The 14,664-nt window shown below is 39.3% G+C and overlaps 1 protein-coding gene across 4 annotated transcripts in view; it reads left to right on the plus strand.

Moving 5' to 3' along the window:
- Positions 1–12,191, plus strand: part of TMEM39A (transmembrane protein 39A) — a 28,557-nt gene extending 16,366 nt beyond the window's left edge. For 3 of the 4 annotated variants that reach the window (XM_070741884.1, XM_070741882.1, XM_070741883.1), the window contains exons 4-9: positions 4,304–4,387; positions 6,659–6,813; positions 7,211–7,559; positions 8,593–8,780; positions 11,182–11,302; positions 11,738–12,191. In XM_070741884.1, coding sequence (XP_070597985.1) covers positions 4,304–4,387; positions 6,659–6,813; positions 7,211–7,559; positions 8,593–8,780; positions 11,182–11,302; positions 11,738–11,971 — 1,131 coding nt within the window. In that variant the 3' untranslated portion in view covers positions 11,972–12,191. Of the gene's footprint in view, positions 1–4,210; positions 4,388–6,658; positions 6,814–7,210; positions 7,560–8,592; positions 8,781–11,181; positions 11,303–11,737 lie in introns of all 4 variants that reach the window. The other variant, XM_070741885.1, reaches the window with a different exon arrangement.
- Positions 12,192–14,664: the final 2,473 nt, after the last annotated feature.

Genomic DNA, 14,664 nt, shown 5'->3' on the forward strand with positions numbered 1-14,664 from the left:
CTGTATGCTACTGATTTACTTTCATCCTGTTAAATTTCACTGATGCCTAATTTTGCCGATTTCCCTTATTCTAAATATTAACATAGAAATATTTGAGAATCACCTCCTGGCCTCTCTGTTGAGATTTCCTGTGGAACTCTTGAGTCCCTGCTCTGGTCTTCTCCACTATTTCAGTTCCATTGTCTTGAGCCCTGCTGCTGGCTGCATATTTGGTTTTGATTTTTGCAACTCTCCATCTTTTGTTCTAGTCAGTGTAAAACTCTCTTGATGAGAATGGTAAGGTACTTGCCAAATACTCCCTTTACAGTTATTGTAAGATGTATCCCACTTCTTCCATGGGATCATTCATGAAAGTAGCATTGGCCATCGTCATCAAAATACAAATCTTTGTGTGTATATGCACACACACGGACACGGACACACTTATTTAATGTAGCATATTTTATAATTCTTTTCACAGTATTAGTGTTCTCTCCTAAATTTGTGTCCTCAGCAAATTTGATAAATATTCCTTCCATCTCTTCAACTAACTAATTAATAAAAATGTTGAAGATGCTTTGATTTAGGACTGCAACTTACAGCTTCATACTCAATTCTTCTTTCCAGTTTTGTGAGGACTTTCTTGGCACATCTCATAGTAACTAGCTGACTAATGAGTATGTAATAAAGTAATTTGTCAGGTGTTTTTCTGAAAACTAGCTACTTGTAGTTACATTTACCACAGTGTCCTAAGGCAGTGTTTTTCAACCAGTGTGCCGTGGCACACTAGTGTGCCGCGAGACATGGTCAGGTGTGCCGCGAAGAAGGAAGCTCAGGTTCCGGTCTCGCAACTTTTTGCTGAGTGAGAGTGAGAGAGAGAAAGAGAGAGAAAGAAAGAGAAAGAAAGAGAGAGAGAGAAAAATCAAGAGAGAGAAAGAGAGAGAAAGCAAGAGTGAGAAAGAAAGTAAGAGAGAAAGAGAGAGAGAGAAAGCAAGAGAGAAAGAGAGAAAAAAGGAAAGGAAGGGAGAGAGAGAGAGAGAAATTAGCAAAAAGGGGAGGAAAAAAGAGAAATGAGAAAATGATTGAGACAGAGAATGATAGGAAAGAGAAACAAAAGAGAGAGAGAGAAGTGACTCTTGATTTAAAGCATATGATAAAAAGCACCCAAAGAATAAGAGAAAAAACCCAGCCCTCACCTGTTTTTGGAAATGGTTCAAGAGTGTGTATACACACACACATACAAGGGTGGGGAGGAGACAGGGATGGAAAAAGAGAGGAGAGTGTCTTAGGATGTCATTTTGTGTCATTTTGGTTGGTGGTGTGCCCCAGGATTTTGTAAATGTAAAAAATGTGCCGCGGCTCAAAAAATGTTGAAAATCACTGTCCTAAGGAACCTACCAATGAAAAAAATGGAGTAAGAAGAATGAGTAGACTTGGCTCTTGAATCACCCCCCCCCAAGCTTAAAAATAGATTTTTATGATGATTTCTAAAGCTGTACTGAGCAAAATCAAGTTAACTCATGTGGTGTTCCTTGGAGCTATTGATTTTATTTCTTCCAATTGTCTGGCATTTTATCTGTTCTCAGTTGGGGTGAATTATTGCAGTTACAATGATTTATCATTAGACATTCTTAATCCAGGTGCTCTCTACAGTATCACCAATATCACCATTTTTCTCTATTCACATTTTATCAACTGGAAGGGTGAGAAGATCACCAGAACAAAATTCTTGGAAGTTCTCTGTGATCTATGCTTCTGGAACACACATATTTTATGAGCTAATAAGTACAGTCAGCACACTCTTGACTTTTTCAGAAATCACCTATCCTTTTTACTGTTCTATCTACGTCTCTTTCTTTTGCTAAATACCAGAGCTGTTATTTAAACACACAATGTCTAACCTCTCAGGCAATGATTGTTTTGCCTGCTTTCAGCTGAAGCTCCCAACAATGCTAGTATATTTTCTGGCAAGGGAGATATCATCATCCTGATAGTATTCCCTAGGCACCTGGTCATTTGAAAATGAAACTAACTTTTAGAAAGCAGAGGAAGACTATTAAAAAGGACTCCAAACAGAGATAATCAACACAGTGGTGAAAAGAGAAAAATTGTCTGCAAAAATAACCCTTGATTAACTTGAAAAGTTTTAGAATAAAGTACTTAGGAGAGGAGAAACAAAAATTGATATATTTGGTGAAATAATTTGGAAAAGGGATGAAGAATTTGAAAAAAAAAATGAACCTCCTTGCCAAGCTTTGTGCATGAAGATGGGAATAGATTCCACCATGGATATCACTGTGTTCTAAAAGCTAGTACCTCAGAATCAGAGATTGAAGCTGAAAATAGGTTTGATATTTTAGCAAGGTAGTAATTTTAAAACATACCATAAAGCATTTACAGGAAAAAAGAGATGGGTCCATAGACTTGTACACAGGGATTAAAAACATTTCGTGTGAGCCAGAAGAACAAAGTTTTTCTGAGAAAGAAGAGCTTTATAATGAAGAGCGCAATGACAACTGCTGTTAACTGACTACAGGAAACATTTGAAAAGTATTTTTTTTCTTTGAAAACGAACAGAATTTTGAACATATGTACAAGTTATTCAAATTGTGTACATAAAAATAATGTGCATTCAAATTTGCAATAAATATACCATGGTTTTGTTGGTTTGTTTAGCTTAGGATTTATTTATATATACTGTACTGTAATTTGACTATGGAGTGTCTGAATTGTTGCATAGTGTTATAGCCTGAACATTCCAAATTTCAGTTCATTAGATATTGAGTTTAGAATAAAGTATTTCCAAATTTTTAACTTTTTCTAACTGCCCATGATGCATTGAAATGCTGCATAAAAATCTAATACCTTTAAATTTCATGAGTCTTCATTTTAAATACAGTATTGGAGACCTCATTACTAATGCAGAAATACATCATAATTTTATGTTCCTCTGGATAAGGAGCTTTATTGATTCAGAAAAAAAAAATTCATCCCCTAGTTTTGCATTCCAAAAGAAACAGCTTTATTTTTCTTTCTGCTTTTGAATGAGATGGCAGATGCTGAATGGTTTCCAGGTATATAAAATTGAATATATTCCAAAATTTCTTCCAGCAAAACTCTTTTCTTTTTTCAAGAATATGGCTTTGAGCTTTAGGTGACCAAAACTATACTAGTGAAATAATACATATAAAACTTCAAGCTCTTTATCAATTCCAGAGACATCCTGATTCATTCATCGGGTGGGGGAGGGGGGATTGTGTTAATTTCTAAGAGAGGCTTTACACAAGGAGATAAATTGATCTGTTATGTATGAGATATTGTTTAAAAAACCTTTTTCTTCCTCAAACAGCCTTTGGATCAAAACAGGTATGGGCCGGATAATTCTGGAATAATCATTTATTAAGGTCCTTTTTACCTTTTTGCCAAAGGTAAAGCTAGCCTTGAATCTTTACTCTTAAATACCCACAGAATGATATGTATTTATTTATTTATTTATTTATTTATATCACATTAATTAAAACACCATATTGCACGTTTTAAACAATTAAAAAGTACACCATAACATTTAATGCAATAATATAATAAAACAGTGTTTATGATAATAAAAAGATGAAATGTGAAATACTGTGTTTGAAACACTTTCTAAAGGCAGAAACAATAAATAAGCAAAGATGATGTGTTGCACAGCTTTGGAGTAACCCTGATGTCTTTCTGCTATGCAGCCATGTAATTTTTCAATTTTCTTCTAGATCTATTAACTTTTATGTTTTTTTAAAAAAAAGTGAAGGTAGCTCAGTCTGCCTTCAACAAACTTCTTTTCTCATTTGCCTGCTCCAAGTTTTCCTGCAATAGGAACAAATGCAACAGATTATAGCAATTTAACAAGTCTGTCTTTGCAATTTTTCTTTTTATCTTGGGAAAGTTCACTGTAGCTTCTTAGGATTGGGGAGTGGGAGAATAAGTCCCTTCTCCTCACCCTCACTCCTCCCTTCTCTCTATGTCAAAATGATGGGCATTTTTGTCTGTGCTAACTATTTTGCTTTTTCTTAAAGAGTGGAAGTGTACATGTAAATATAGAATGCCTTTTTCTAGAGTGCCTTTTCTGTATGGCATTTGTAAGCCTAATTCTTCCTTTGCATCGGAATATGCTTAACATAACCATTTCTCTTCCCTGTTTCTTTGGCTGGCTGGCAGTTAGTTATTCACAGTGTTTCCTGATTCTTCCCCATAGGAACTTCCATGCTTCTACTATATCAGCTCAGCACCTCCTGCCTTTCTGGCCTCTCCTTCACCCTGGTGAATACCTTCTTCTTTTCTCCTTTAGAACTTTCACCTCATTGATTATCACCTGGCTGCATTCATCACAGTGATGTTGGCACGGAGGCTTGTATGGGCTCTCATCTCTGAGGTAATGATGATGATCTTTTCCAGTTTCAAGATACTCTTAAATGAGCTAGTATGTCCCATGTTTTTTGGGGAGGGGGGCTAGTTCTCTTTTCACCTACCCACCTTCAATAAAACATCTCTCAGTGTTGTTACAGGCCGTCCTCAGGTTACGACAGCAATTGGAACTAGAATTGCCATCACTGAACAGTTCAGTCATAAGGCATGACATCATGTGACCTCACCACTTAGTGACAGCAATTCTAGACATTCACAATTGCTGTCATAACCTCAAGACACATGAGTTGTTAAAGAGGGAAGATGCAGGAATCTCAGGTAAGTACACATACAGTGGGTGTGGGAGTCCTTGAAGAGTGGGTGCAGGATATCCATGAGTCATGGGAGAACCAGCAGGGTCTGCACAGGGTTGCTCTGGGCAAAAGAAAAATGGGAGTGACTTACCAGAGCAACTTGTGATCTTTCTTGCCAGCTTCCCCGTTGATTTCCTTGTGGGAAACCAATGGGGTAGGTCACAAATGGCAGTCATGACTCTGGCTCCCTGTAATATAGTGATTGTGTTCTGGGACTTGGATTGTGATTACATCACTGCAAGAACCTCAATGACTGGTCTATATCCATTTTTTAAAGCACTGCTGTAACTCTGAACTGCCAGTGAACAAATGGACATAACCCAAGGTCTACCTGTATTAAAATTAAAGTTATCAGATTACTTATGAAACTACTTTGTTTGGGATAAATGTTTGTAAAGTATCCCAAAGTTATAGCTGATTGTAACCTATACAGCACACAATGCCCTCACCTTCCATGTTATTACAGCAGCATATTGAACAAAGTTAAAATTGTTTCAGGCAAGATTGATCACAGAGGTCCTTGGTGCTCTCTGAACTTGGTTTTTTTCTTAAAGATGTTTTATTACCCAAAGGTAACTTCATCAATGCTACACAATCACACCACACTCAAGTCCTACTAGTCGGGGGTGGGGCATTAATCCCCCCATGCCTGGTGACATAAATGGGTCTTCTGGTAAGGTTTAAAATGTCTCCAGAGGTCTGTATGAAGAGTTATTTGAGCATTTTGGGACACACTTCATACCCACAAATCCAAGCCACTTAGTAATGCAGATAGGATTTACTACATTGTCTGTCACAATTACAGTACTTGAATCTCATTTCATTTTATGGCAGGAGTAGTCTTTGCTTGAAGATGATATTTATGGGATATGGTGGGATACGTTGTCCTCCCTTGAATCTGCAGGACATTTCACTCTAAAGCAGGAGTGTCAAGCTCAAGGCCCATGGGCCGGATCCAGCCCACGAGGTGCTTAGATTTGGCCCGCGAGGCCGCCTGATTTGCAAATAACAAAGGGCCAGTTCGCAGTACTTCTGCTAGCAAAAATGTGGTGTGGACAGGTCACATGCAGTTGCCTCCTAGCAACCAATTTTGGCCTCTGGAGTGGTCCAGGAAGCCTTACAGGCCCAAAATGGGGCCTCCAGAATGTCCAGGAAGCTGTCCTTGACTCAGGTTATAAAAGGAAGGAAAAGTAAGATATTTTACCTTTCAGGCTTCTGCTACTAGCATATGTCAATAATTTATTGTTCTGGTCTTCCTATGGAGTCAGTTCCTTGATCTGGTCTCTTTCTTATAAGGTGATCAGTTATTAAAAAACAATTACAGAATTTTATGCCTCCCTATGTTTGTAAATTTATAAAACTGTCCGGAGGTGCCGTTCGGGGTCATGTCCACCATGACCAAGCCAACCCCATATCAAAGTCAAATCCAATCCCTAATGTGGCCCTCAATGAAATTGTGTTTGTCACCCCTGCTCTAAAGTGTTGACTTCACCATGACTGAAATATTTGGAATTTATGTTTTCATTGGAAGAAATCAGCCTGTGTTCTTTTCTAAGCAGTTCTTGCGATATTTATTCTATTACTTAAATTTCCCTATCCTCCCCAACTTAAAAACATGAAATTGTTCCAGGTCCACTGGTTTCAGATGGTCCATGCCCAAACTCAAAGCATGTATGTTTTGAACCTTTTAATCTGTAGATAGAATAAAGCAGGACTGTTCTGCTTTGGTACAGTAGAGGCAAACGTTATTCAGATTTAGAAGTAAGACAAGGACAAAGCAAAGAAATTGTTGCTGGCAGCTGAAGGAATGCATTCCTATGTCCAGCTTGTTGTTTTTTGTTTTTACTCTGAACATCCTTGAAACATTTGTGGGGTATGTGAGGGAAGACTGTGGAGCTGATGAAATTCTGGGTTTAACTCTGCAGGCCTCACAGGTCGGTACTTCATCAATGATTCACGATATGGCATTGATTCTGGCACGTCTAGTTCTACTCACCCTTTGTGTATGGGTACTCTGCTGGACTCTGGTCAACCTTTTCTGTAGCCATTCTGTCCTCAATCTCCTCTTTCTTGGCTATCCGTAAGTATCCAAACTTTTGACCTGAATGAACTATTTCAATTGTATTGAGAGAGGGTAATGAGAAACTCTTTTGAAAAATGAACTCTGGGTATAGAACAGTAGCTTCCAAGCTGCTTTTTGAATTTTTGAGGGAAAATCATAAGGGAAGATTTGCCTGTTTCAGAACAGTTTTTCCTGTTAGTGTCTTTTATACATCAAACTTTAATTAATCAGGAATCACTCAGTCCATCAGCTTCATACAAGATCGGGATGAACAACGGGAAGAATCGTATCGAATAGAAAAATAAGATTATTATCTGAGAAGCCACAGTTCTACTTGATAGAAAATCATATTTGGTATTTATGGACAGGATATGGCACAGGTTATAATCTCACCCTGTCGTTTTTCCTTTTTCAGGTTTGGTGTCTACGTTCCGTTGTGCTGCTTCCACCAAGATAGTAGAAATCAGCCTCTTTCAACAGACTGCAGCTATTTAGTGCAGGATCAACTAGTGGATGATAGTGCCTCAGGGGTTGGCAGTCTTGTGAAGCCCAAAGATTTATTTTCTCTCCTGAGAGAATCTGTCAAAGAACAGTTCAACCCCTCTGTGACCACTCCGACACACAGCTGTCCCTTGTCCCCAGATCTCATTCGCAATGAAGTGGAGGGTCTCAAAGCAGATTTTAACCGCCGAATCAAGGAAGTTCTGTTCAATTCCCTCTTCAGTGCCTACTATGTGGCATTTCTGCCACTGTGCTTTGTGAAGGTAGCTGTTCTTGGATTACTTTACTATTATTATTAGTGCCACTCCACCTCCTGAATCTTGCCTGTGGATTGTTGGGGCAATGGACTTCTGGTTAATTCCCCTTTTCTCTGTTTCCCCTTTGGCAGCCTGGATGGCGGAGTGTAGCTGCATCTGGAGTGCCCTAGTATTGCTCCCCGTTGGAGGATAGGTATTGCCATACATGTAGTGCCCCTGTGGTTTTCCCAGTCCTTTTTCCATCCCATTTACTAATCCTATCCTCTTTTTCAAGACAATTATAACATGATTCTATTTTGTGCCATAATATACACTTGGTGCCAAATTGAGATCCTAATTCAACAATATCCAGATTATCAGCACTAAAATCAAATCCAATTATAATTGGGAAAACTAATGGGATCAATTAATAGATTTCAGAAACTATTCATTAATATAATTTTAAAGGCAGAAATACAGGACTTACAGTTAACTTAGGTCTCTGTTTTTGAATAACAATGTACGTTGAATCATTTTACTATGGAATCCATAAGCACACATTTGTGTGAACACTTTTTTAAAAGCTCAGGAGTTGTAACACAAGAAAGTGTGCAGCCAATGTCTATAATGTATTAAAATATGTCAAAAGGAAATGCCTGAGTTCCCCTAGCTTACTAGCTTTGCAGTCTATAAGGAATTGTGGAAGTACCAGGGCCTGAAAAGGGAATTGAGTATGTGTAAGAGAAAGGCCAAATGGGTCCCAGTGGTGCTAGGAGAGAGCACTTGGATCTGTAAGTCCTAAGCTGGGAGAGTGGTTCTGACAGATCCCAGGAACATCACAGCTGTCTCCCCAGGAGAATGTAATTGTAGGAAGACTTAAGATACTGTGAAGAACCCTCACATTCCAAAATCTCTGGAAGAGGACCTGAGATTGAGGGAGATAAATACTACCCCCATAGGAGTGAGAAGGGTATTTTTATGTGTGTGTATTATTGCAGAACACCATTTCTTCTGAGGTAGTTGGGATGCTCTCATTAATTTATTCTCTGGTTTCTTACAGAGCACTCAGTATTATGATATGCGCTGGTCATGTGAGCACCTCATCATGGTTTGGATCAATGCTTTTGTCATGCTTACCACACAACTGCTTCCTCCTAAATATTGTGACTTGCTACACAGATCAGCTGCTCACTTGGGCAAGTGGCAGAAGCTGGAACATGGTTCATATAGTAATGCCCCTCAACACATGTGAGTTTGTGCTCAGAACATTTTTCTAGGGCTGTACGAATTTCAGAAAGACTTGTCTTTGTAAATTGGACTTACTGACATTTCCAAGACTTAAGTTTTCTTATTATAAGTGTTGCATTTTCATATATGATTCACTATTAGAAGAATATGGTTTGGATAGGTTTTGTGTCAAAGTCTTCACAAAGTTAGCTCGCTTACTAAAATCTAATGCAGAAATAGTGTAATTTCTAGATCTATATGCCAGACAAAAACTTCTAAAAACACTCTTCCCAGCAAAGACTTTAGAAGCCCAGTGCTAACTCCAAGAATACTCCATGGCTCTAGCTTTTCATCATTCAGATCCAATTTCAACTTTACCTACCTTCAAACTTTGAGTGATCAGTAATTTTATCCTTGCAATAACCATAAAAGCCTTCCAACATTCCATGCAACTGAATGGAATGGCTCAATCACCTCTTCCTGACTTCAAACTGAAGGCAGGCAGGACGTTTGCTCATGAAAGGACAGTGTCTTTTAAATATTTAATGGTTGTTGAAAAAGAAAGAAAAAAATGGTAAGTTTAAAAGAAAAATTGGGAGGGACAGAGGTACATATTGGGGGAGGGTGGGACCATACAAATTCTGTGCAGCCCAAAATGAAACTCCTAAGGTTTGAATGAATTCCTGGAATGGTAACTATAATTTGAGTATATAGAAGAAGCTTTTAATAGAAAGAAGTTGGATTTGTTGTCCGTTGTTTAAAATGTTTAAAAAGCATGAAAAATAAATAGTATCATTATAAAAGGTTACCAAGAATTTTTACATATTGCAATTGGCAGTAGAGAATTTTTATCAAATTTGAATGAGAGAAATAAATTCGAACACTCAAAGAAGAAACATTCATTGATTTCTTAAGAGGCAGGAGCAATGTTCCCTCTAATTTTTTTTCGGTGTGGGCGGAAAAGTATAGTGTCTGAGTGACAGTCCCTTTGGGACTGGGCGGCATAGAAAAATAAATAAATAAATAAATATAAATTTTAAAAAATTCCCTTCTTTTTTTATTAAAAGAAATTAATAATAAAACAAAACCAAAATCTATTACTATTATTATCTTCTCTTTTTCCATCCCTGTCTCCTCCCCCCTTGTGTGTGTGTGTGTGTGTGTGTGTGTGTGTGTGTGTGTGTGTGAACTCTTGAACCATTTCCAATTAGAAGTGAGCTATTGGAAATGGTTCAAGAGTTCAATCACACACACACAAACGGCTGGGGGTTTTTTTCTCTGTTATTATTTGGGTGCTTTTTACCATATGCTTTAAATCAAGAGTCATTTCTCTCTCCCCCTCTTGCTCTCTCTCACTCTTGCTTTCTTTCTATCTCTCTTGCTTTCTTTCTCTTCTCTCTTGCTAGCTCTCTCCCCCCCTTTCATCTCTCTCTCTTTCTCTCTTGTTTTCTTTCTCTCTCTCTATTGCTTTCTTCCTCTTCTCTCTCTTGCTAGCTCTCTCCCCCTTTCCATCTCTCTCTCTCTTTCTATCTTGTTTTCTTTCTCTCTATTGCTTTCTTCCTCTTCTCTCTCTTGCTAGCTCTCTCTCCCCCCCTTTCTCTCTCTCTCTCTCAGCAGTGGCATTGGGCAGTAGCCGTGGGCGGCGGCAGGGTGATTAGCTGTGAGGCGGAGCTCCGGAACGGAGGCACCGACGGCGAGGGGGCTGAGAGAGCGCTTTCTCCGAGCGCTTCAGGAACGCCTGCCCTGCCTCTACTGCAGCCCCCTTGCTGGAAGTCTGGGACAAAAGCGCTCCCAGCGAAGGGGCTGCGAGAGGGGCGGGGCGGACATTCCCGAAGCCCACAGAGAAAGCCCTCTCTCGCAGCCCCCTGGCTAGCAGTGCTTTCATCCCAAGGAGAAGCCGCAGCCGCCACTGCCGCAAGAGGGGGAGAGAGAAAGAGAGAGAAGTCACGCCCCAAGGCAGGAGGCAACGGAGGAGGAGAGGGGGCGGATCGGGCGGACGGGGGGCGGGGCCGAGAAGCCAGGGGCGCGTTTGGCCAGAGGCACCGTGGGGAGGCAGGGGCGGCCGCAGCTCCCTTTCCTCCTACTGTCGCACCTCCCCCCCCCGCGGGCTGGCAGGGGATGGGGAGCGCGTGCCCATGGAAAAGGGCACGCGCGGGTTATTTTTGGGGGGGGACGCGCGCAGCTTATGGGGAACAGTGGGCAGGAGTGGTTAATTTGAGTTAGAATGCTAGGTCTATTGGCTTACCTAATTTAGGATTTCCATTTCTACTGTAATCTCTGCTGTTTCTTAAACAAAATAAAAGTTCTAAAACTAGAGAAGTTTAAATATAAGGCATATACAAAGGTATCCACATTTATTTAATGAAATTATTCATCTGGTTTTGCTTTCCCATAATAATGAATTTTTTTCATTTGTCCATAGCTGGTCTGAGAGTACAATATGGCCACAAGGAGTGCTGGTACGGCATAGTCGATGCTTATATAAAGCAGTGGGACCTTATAACGTAGCTGTGCCTTCAGATGTCTCTCATGCTCGCTTTTACGTAAGTATATAGTGGATTTAGCATTTAGATTTAAGATTTATATACCACTTCATAGTGCTTTTACAGCCCTCTCTAAGCAGTTTACAGAATCAGCGTATTGCCCCCAACAATCTGGGTCCCTGTTTTACCTACCTCGGAAGGATGGAAGGCTGAGTTAAACTTGAGCCAGTGGTGAGATTTGAACTGCTGAAGTACAGCTAGCAATTAGCTGAAGTAACCTGCAGTGCTGCACTCTTAACCACTGTGCCACCCCAGATTATTGAAGTTCTGGGAATAAAATAATTCCTACCATGGGATAAAAAGATCTGTTATTTTACAACAATAGATCATTAATAACTATTTAATGTCTTATAAATAAAATGTAGTTCTTCCCTGCTGTTCAGAGATAATATTATTAATAAGTTCTATAAATACATACTTTGTTTCCCTTTCTAGTTCCTCTTCCATCATCCCTTACGGCTTCTCAATCTGCTGATTCTCATAGAAGGCAGTGTGGTCTGTTACCAACTCTACTCCCTGCTTCGTTCAGAGAAGTGGAACCATACACTCTCCATGGCCCTGATACTCTTCTGTAACTACTATGTCTTATTTAAACTCCTGAGGGACCGAATAGTATTGGGCAAGGCCTATTCTTATCCACTCAACAGCTATGGGTTAAAAGCCCATTAGTCATCTGAGGAAGGGAAGGATATTTTCATACAGTTATATTTTTTTTCTTGCAACTGTTTATAAATATTTAAAAAAATATTTTATATTTTGTATACTACTGTTTTTTGTGGGGTAGGGAAGGGCCAAGTGGCAGTTAAATGTCACTTTATAAACAAGGTTATTTTATATAAAGACATCATTGTGTATATACTGTATATCAACATATATCTATGTGAAGCAAGAGCATTGTATGTGTGATCCCTTTATCTACTGTGCATGCAGGTTAGCCATCATAAAACTATCAGTTTTATGTATAGGACTTGCCTATTTGCTATATATCCAGCCAAAGGTGGCCATTGCTTACAATTTTGGACAAGACATGGATAACTTCCTGGATCCCTTTTTATGGTCAATTGATTTTTTAAAAGATCATGCCATCAAAAAAAACCCTTGCCAAATTTTTATGTTTAAAGAATTGAAATGGTAATGATGTGCTTCAGTTTATTTTAAACTTCTTTACATGCCAAAGCTCCAGCCCTTCCACACATTTAAAGAATAATTTTAATAACACTTCAAGCACATAGAGCAATAAAATAAAACATTATTCAACCTCACACGGTGAAATAGCCAAAATCATGTTTTGCACATTACTGAGCTATACAGGTAAACCTTAAGTTACAAGTGTAATGGAGCCTGTCAACTACATTTGTAACTCAAGGATTCGAAGGAGTGAATCATGTAATCTAAACGTGATGATTCCCTGCTTTTGCCCACGCAAAATGCGTGGGCTGTTACGTGCAGAAGGTAGCTCAGGATAGGGAAGGACATGGGGGGGAGGCTTCCCCATCCCATCCTGCCACACCGGACTCATATACCTTGCAAAGATCTGTCTCCTCTCTGCTGCGATTTCTTTGCCTTTGAGGGAGAGGAGAGGAGGATGAATCCATCCCAGGTCTGGTCAGCTTGCAAATGCTTCTTCCACTGAGTGAAATGTTCACGTGGGGGAGTGATCACATAAAATTTCAGGCATGCGATCGCACTCCTCCAGAACATTTCACTCCCAGCGTGAAAAGCATTTGCAAGCCTACTGGACGCTGAAGCAACACAATTTCTTTCTCAGCATCCGATCACCTATCAAATGCTTTTCGTGCCGAAAGTGAAATGTTCTTGAGCTATGATCTTGCATGACTTCTGGCATCCATTCTCTTCAAAAACAGATGGGTGCCTGAAGTTGCACACCGATCACACTCCCCTAGGACATTCCATTCTCAATGCGAAAAGCACTTGCAAACCAGTCGGACACTGGGTATGAAATTGTCCTGCTCTCCTCTCTCAAAGGCAAAGAGACCACAGATCTTTGCAAGGTCCAGCATGGCAGGATTGCAGGGGTGGTGGTGCTTAGAATGAAAGTTGCTGTACCTCTTTGGTCATTTGTAAAGGCGAACAACTCATGATGCTACAACATTCATAATTTTGGGACTTTGTTGTAAACACTTGGGGCTGGTGTAATCTCAAATGGTCACTAAGTGAACTGTCATAATTCGAGGATTGCCTGTATTCCCAAATAGTATGTGGTGTCCAGCTGGCATGGGATTCCTTAGTAGGCAAGGAAGGAAGATAAAGTAATTTAGCACACCTTTTATATTGATATTTAACAGAATAACAAAATTAGAAAGGATCTTGGAGGTCTTCTAATTCAATCCCCTGTTCAAGCAGGAGACCCTATACCGGTTTAGGAAAATGACTGTCCAATCTCTTAAATCCTCCAATGTTGGAGTAGTACCCAGAATTTCAATTATTATTATTAGTAGTAATTGGATTTGTATGCCACCCCTCTCCGAGGACTCGCGGCGGCTCACAACATATAATAAAACAATGTACAATTACCTTAAATCCAATTAATTAAAATCTAAAACCCCAAAAAGCATAAAAAACAGTCATTCCATTCAGTGGAATCCAATGTTGTATGCATCCTTAAAGGCTGTAAAGGCTGTTTTGCAATTTATATGGAATTGGAATTTTAAAACACTGCTCTTTTCCTTTTTTTATTATAATCCCAGATAAGCATAAGTTTTTAATACTTTGTTCTGCAACAGAGTAATCCAAGTGGATCCCATGGTCATCATCATTGGCAGGATTTTTATTGAGAAGAATTAAACGACATTGGCGTCTGCAAACTACTAGCCTTGAGTAACTTCTAAGAATATTTAGCACTCTTATGGCATCTTAGAAAAAAAACTTAGTCTCTCTTTTTGAAGATATATCCATTGGCCCAGAAATAGGGTTTAAAGCAAGTACTTGTTCTGTGATCTGAATGTTTTGTGACTGACCATAACAGCTATTTTGTGAAAACATTCAGTCAGTTCTGTGAATTAAGAGATAACAAATGTGAACAATGAACAAGTAGATGACTACTAGATGGCAACACAAAATTGAATAGCACTCTTACTTCAGCCTCTCAGATTTTACAGCCCAGATCAGATTATCTGTCTTAGAATGTCAGTTAAAACCTCTGCCACATAATAGTTGCCTCTCCCTTGCTTTCATGAATTTTTTTATATGTCTCTGGTCAAGATGCTATTAGACTTTGGGTTGATGACAGGGTGCAGAGCAGCACAGACCAAAATTTCAGAGCAACATGAGAACCAAACTACATCTTTTTCTAACAGAAGTATGTTATGCACCTTATCATTTTTTTCCAAAGTGAAAAGAAT

This window comes from Erythrolamprus reginae, chromosome 2, assembly GCF_031021105.1.
Source record: "Erythrolamprus reginae isolate rEryReg1 chromosome 2, rEryReg1.hap1, whole genome shotgun sequence".
Classification (NCBI taxonomy): Eukaryota; Metazoa; Chordata; class Lepidosauria; order Squamata; family Dipsadidae; genus Erythrolamprus; species Erythrolamprus reginae.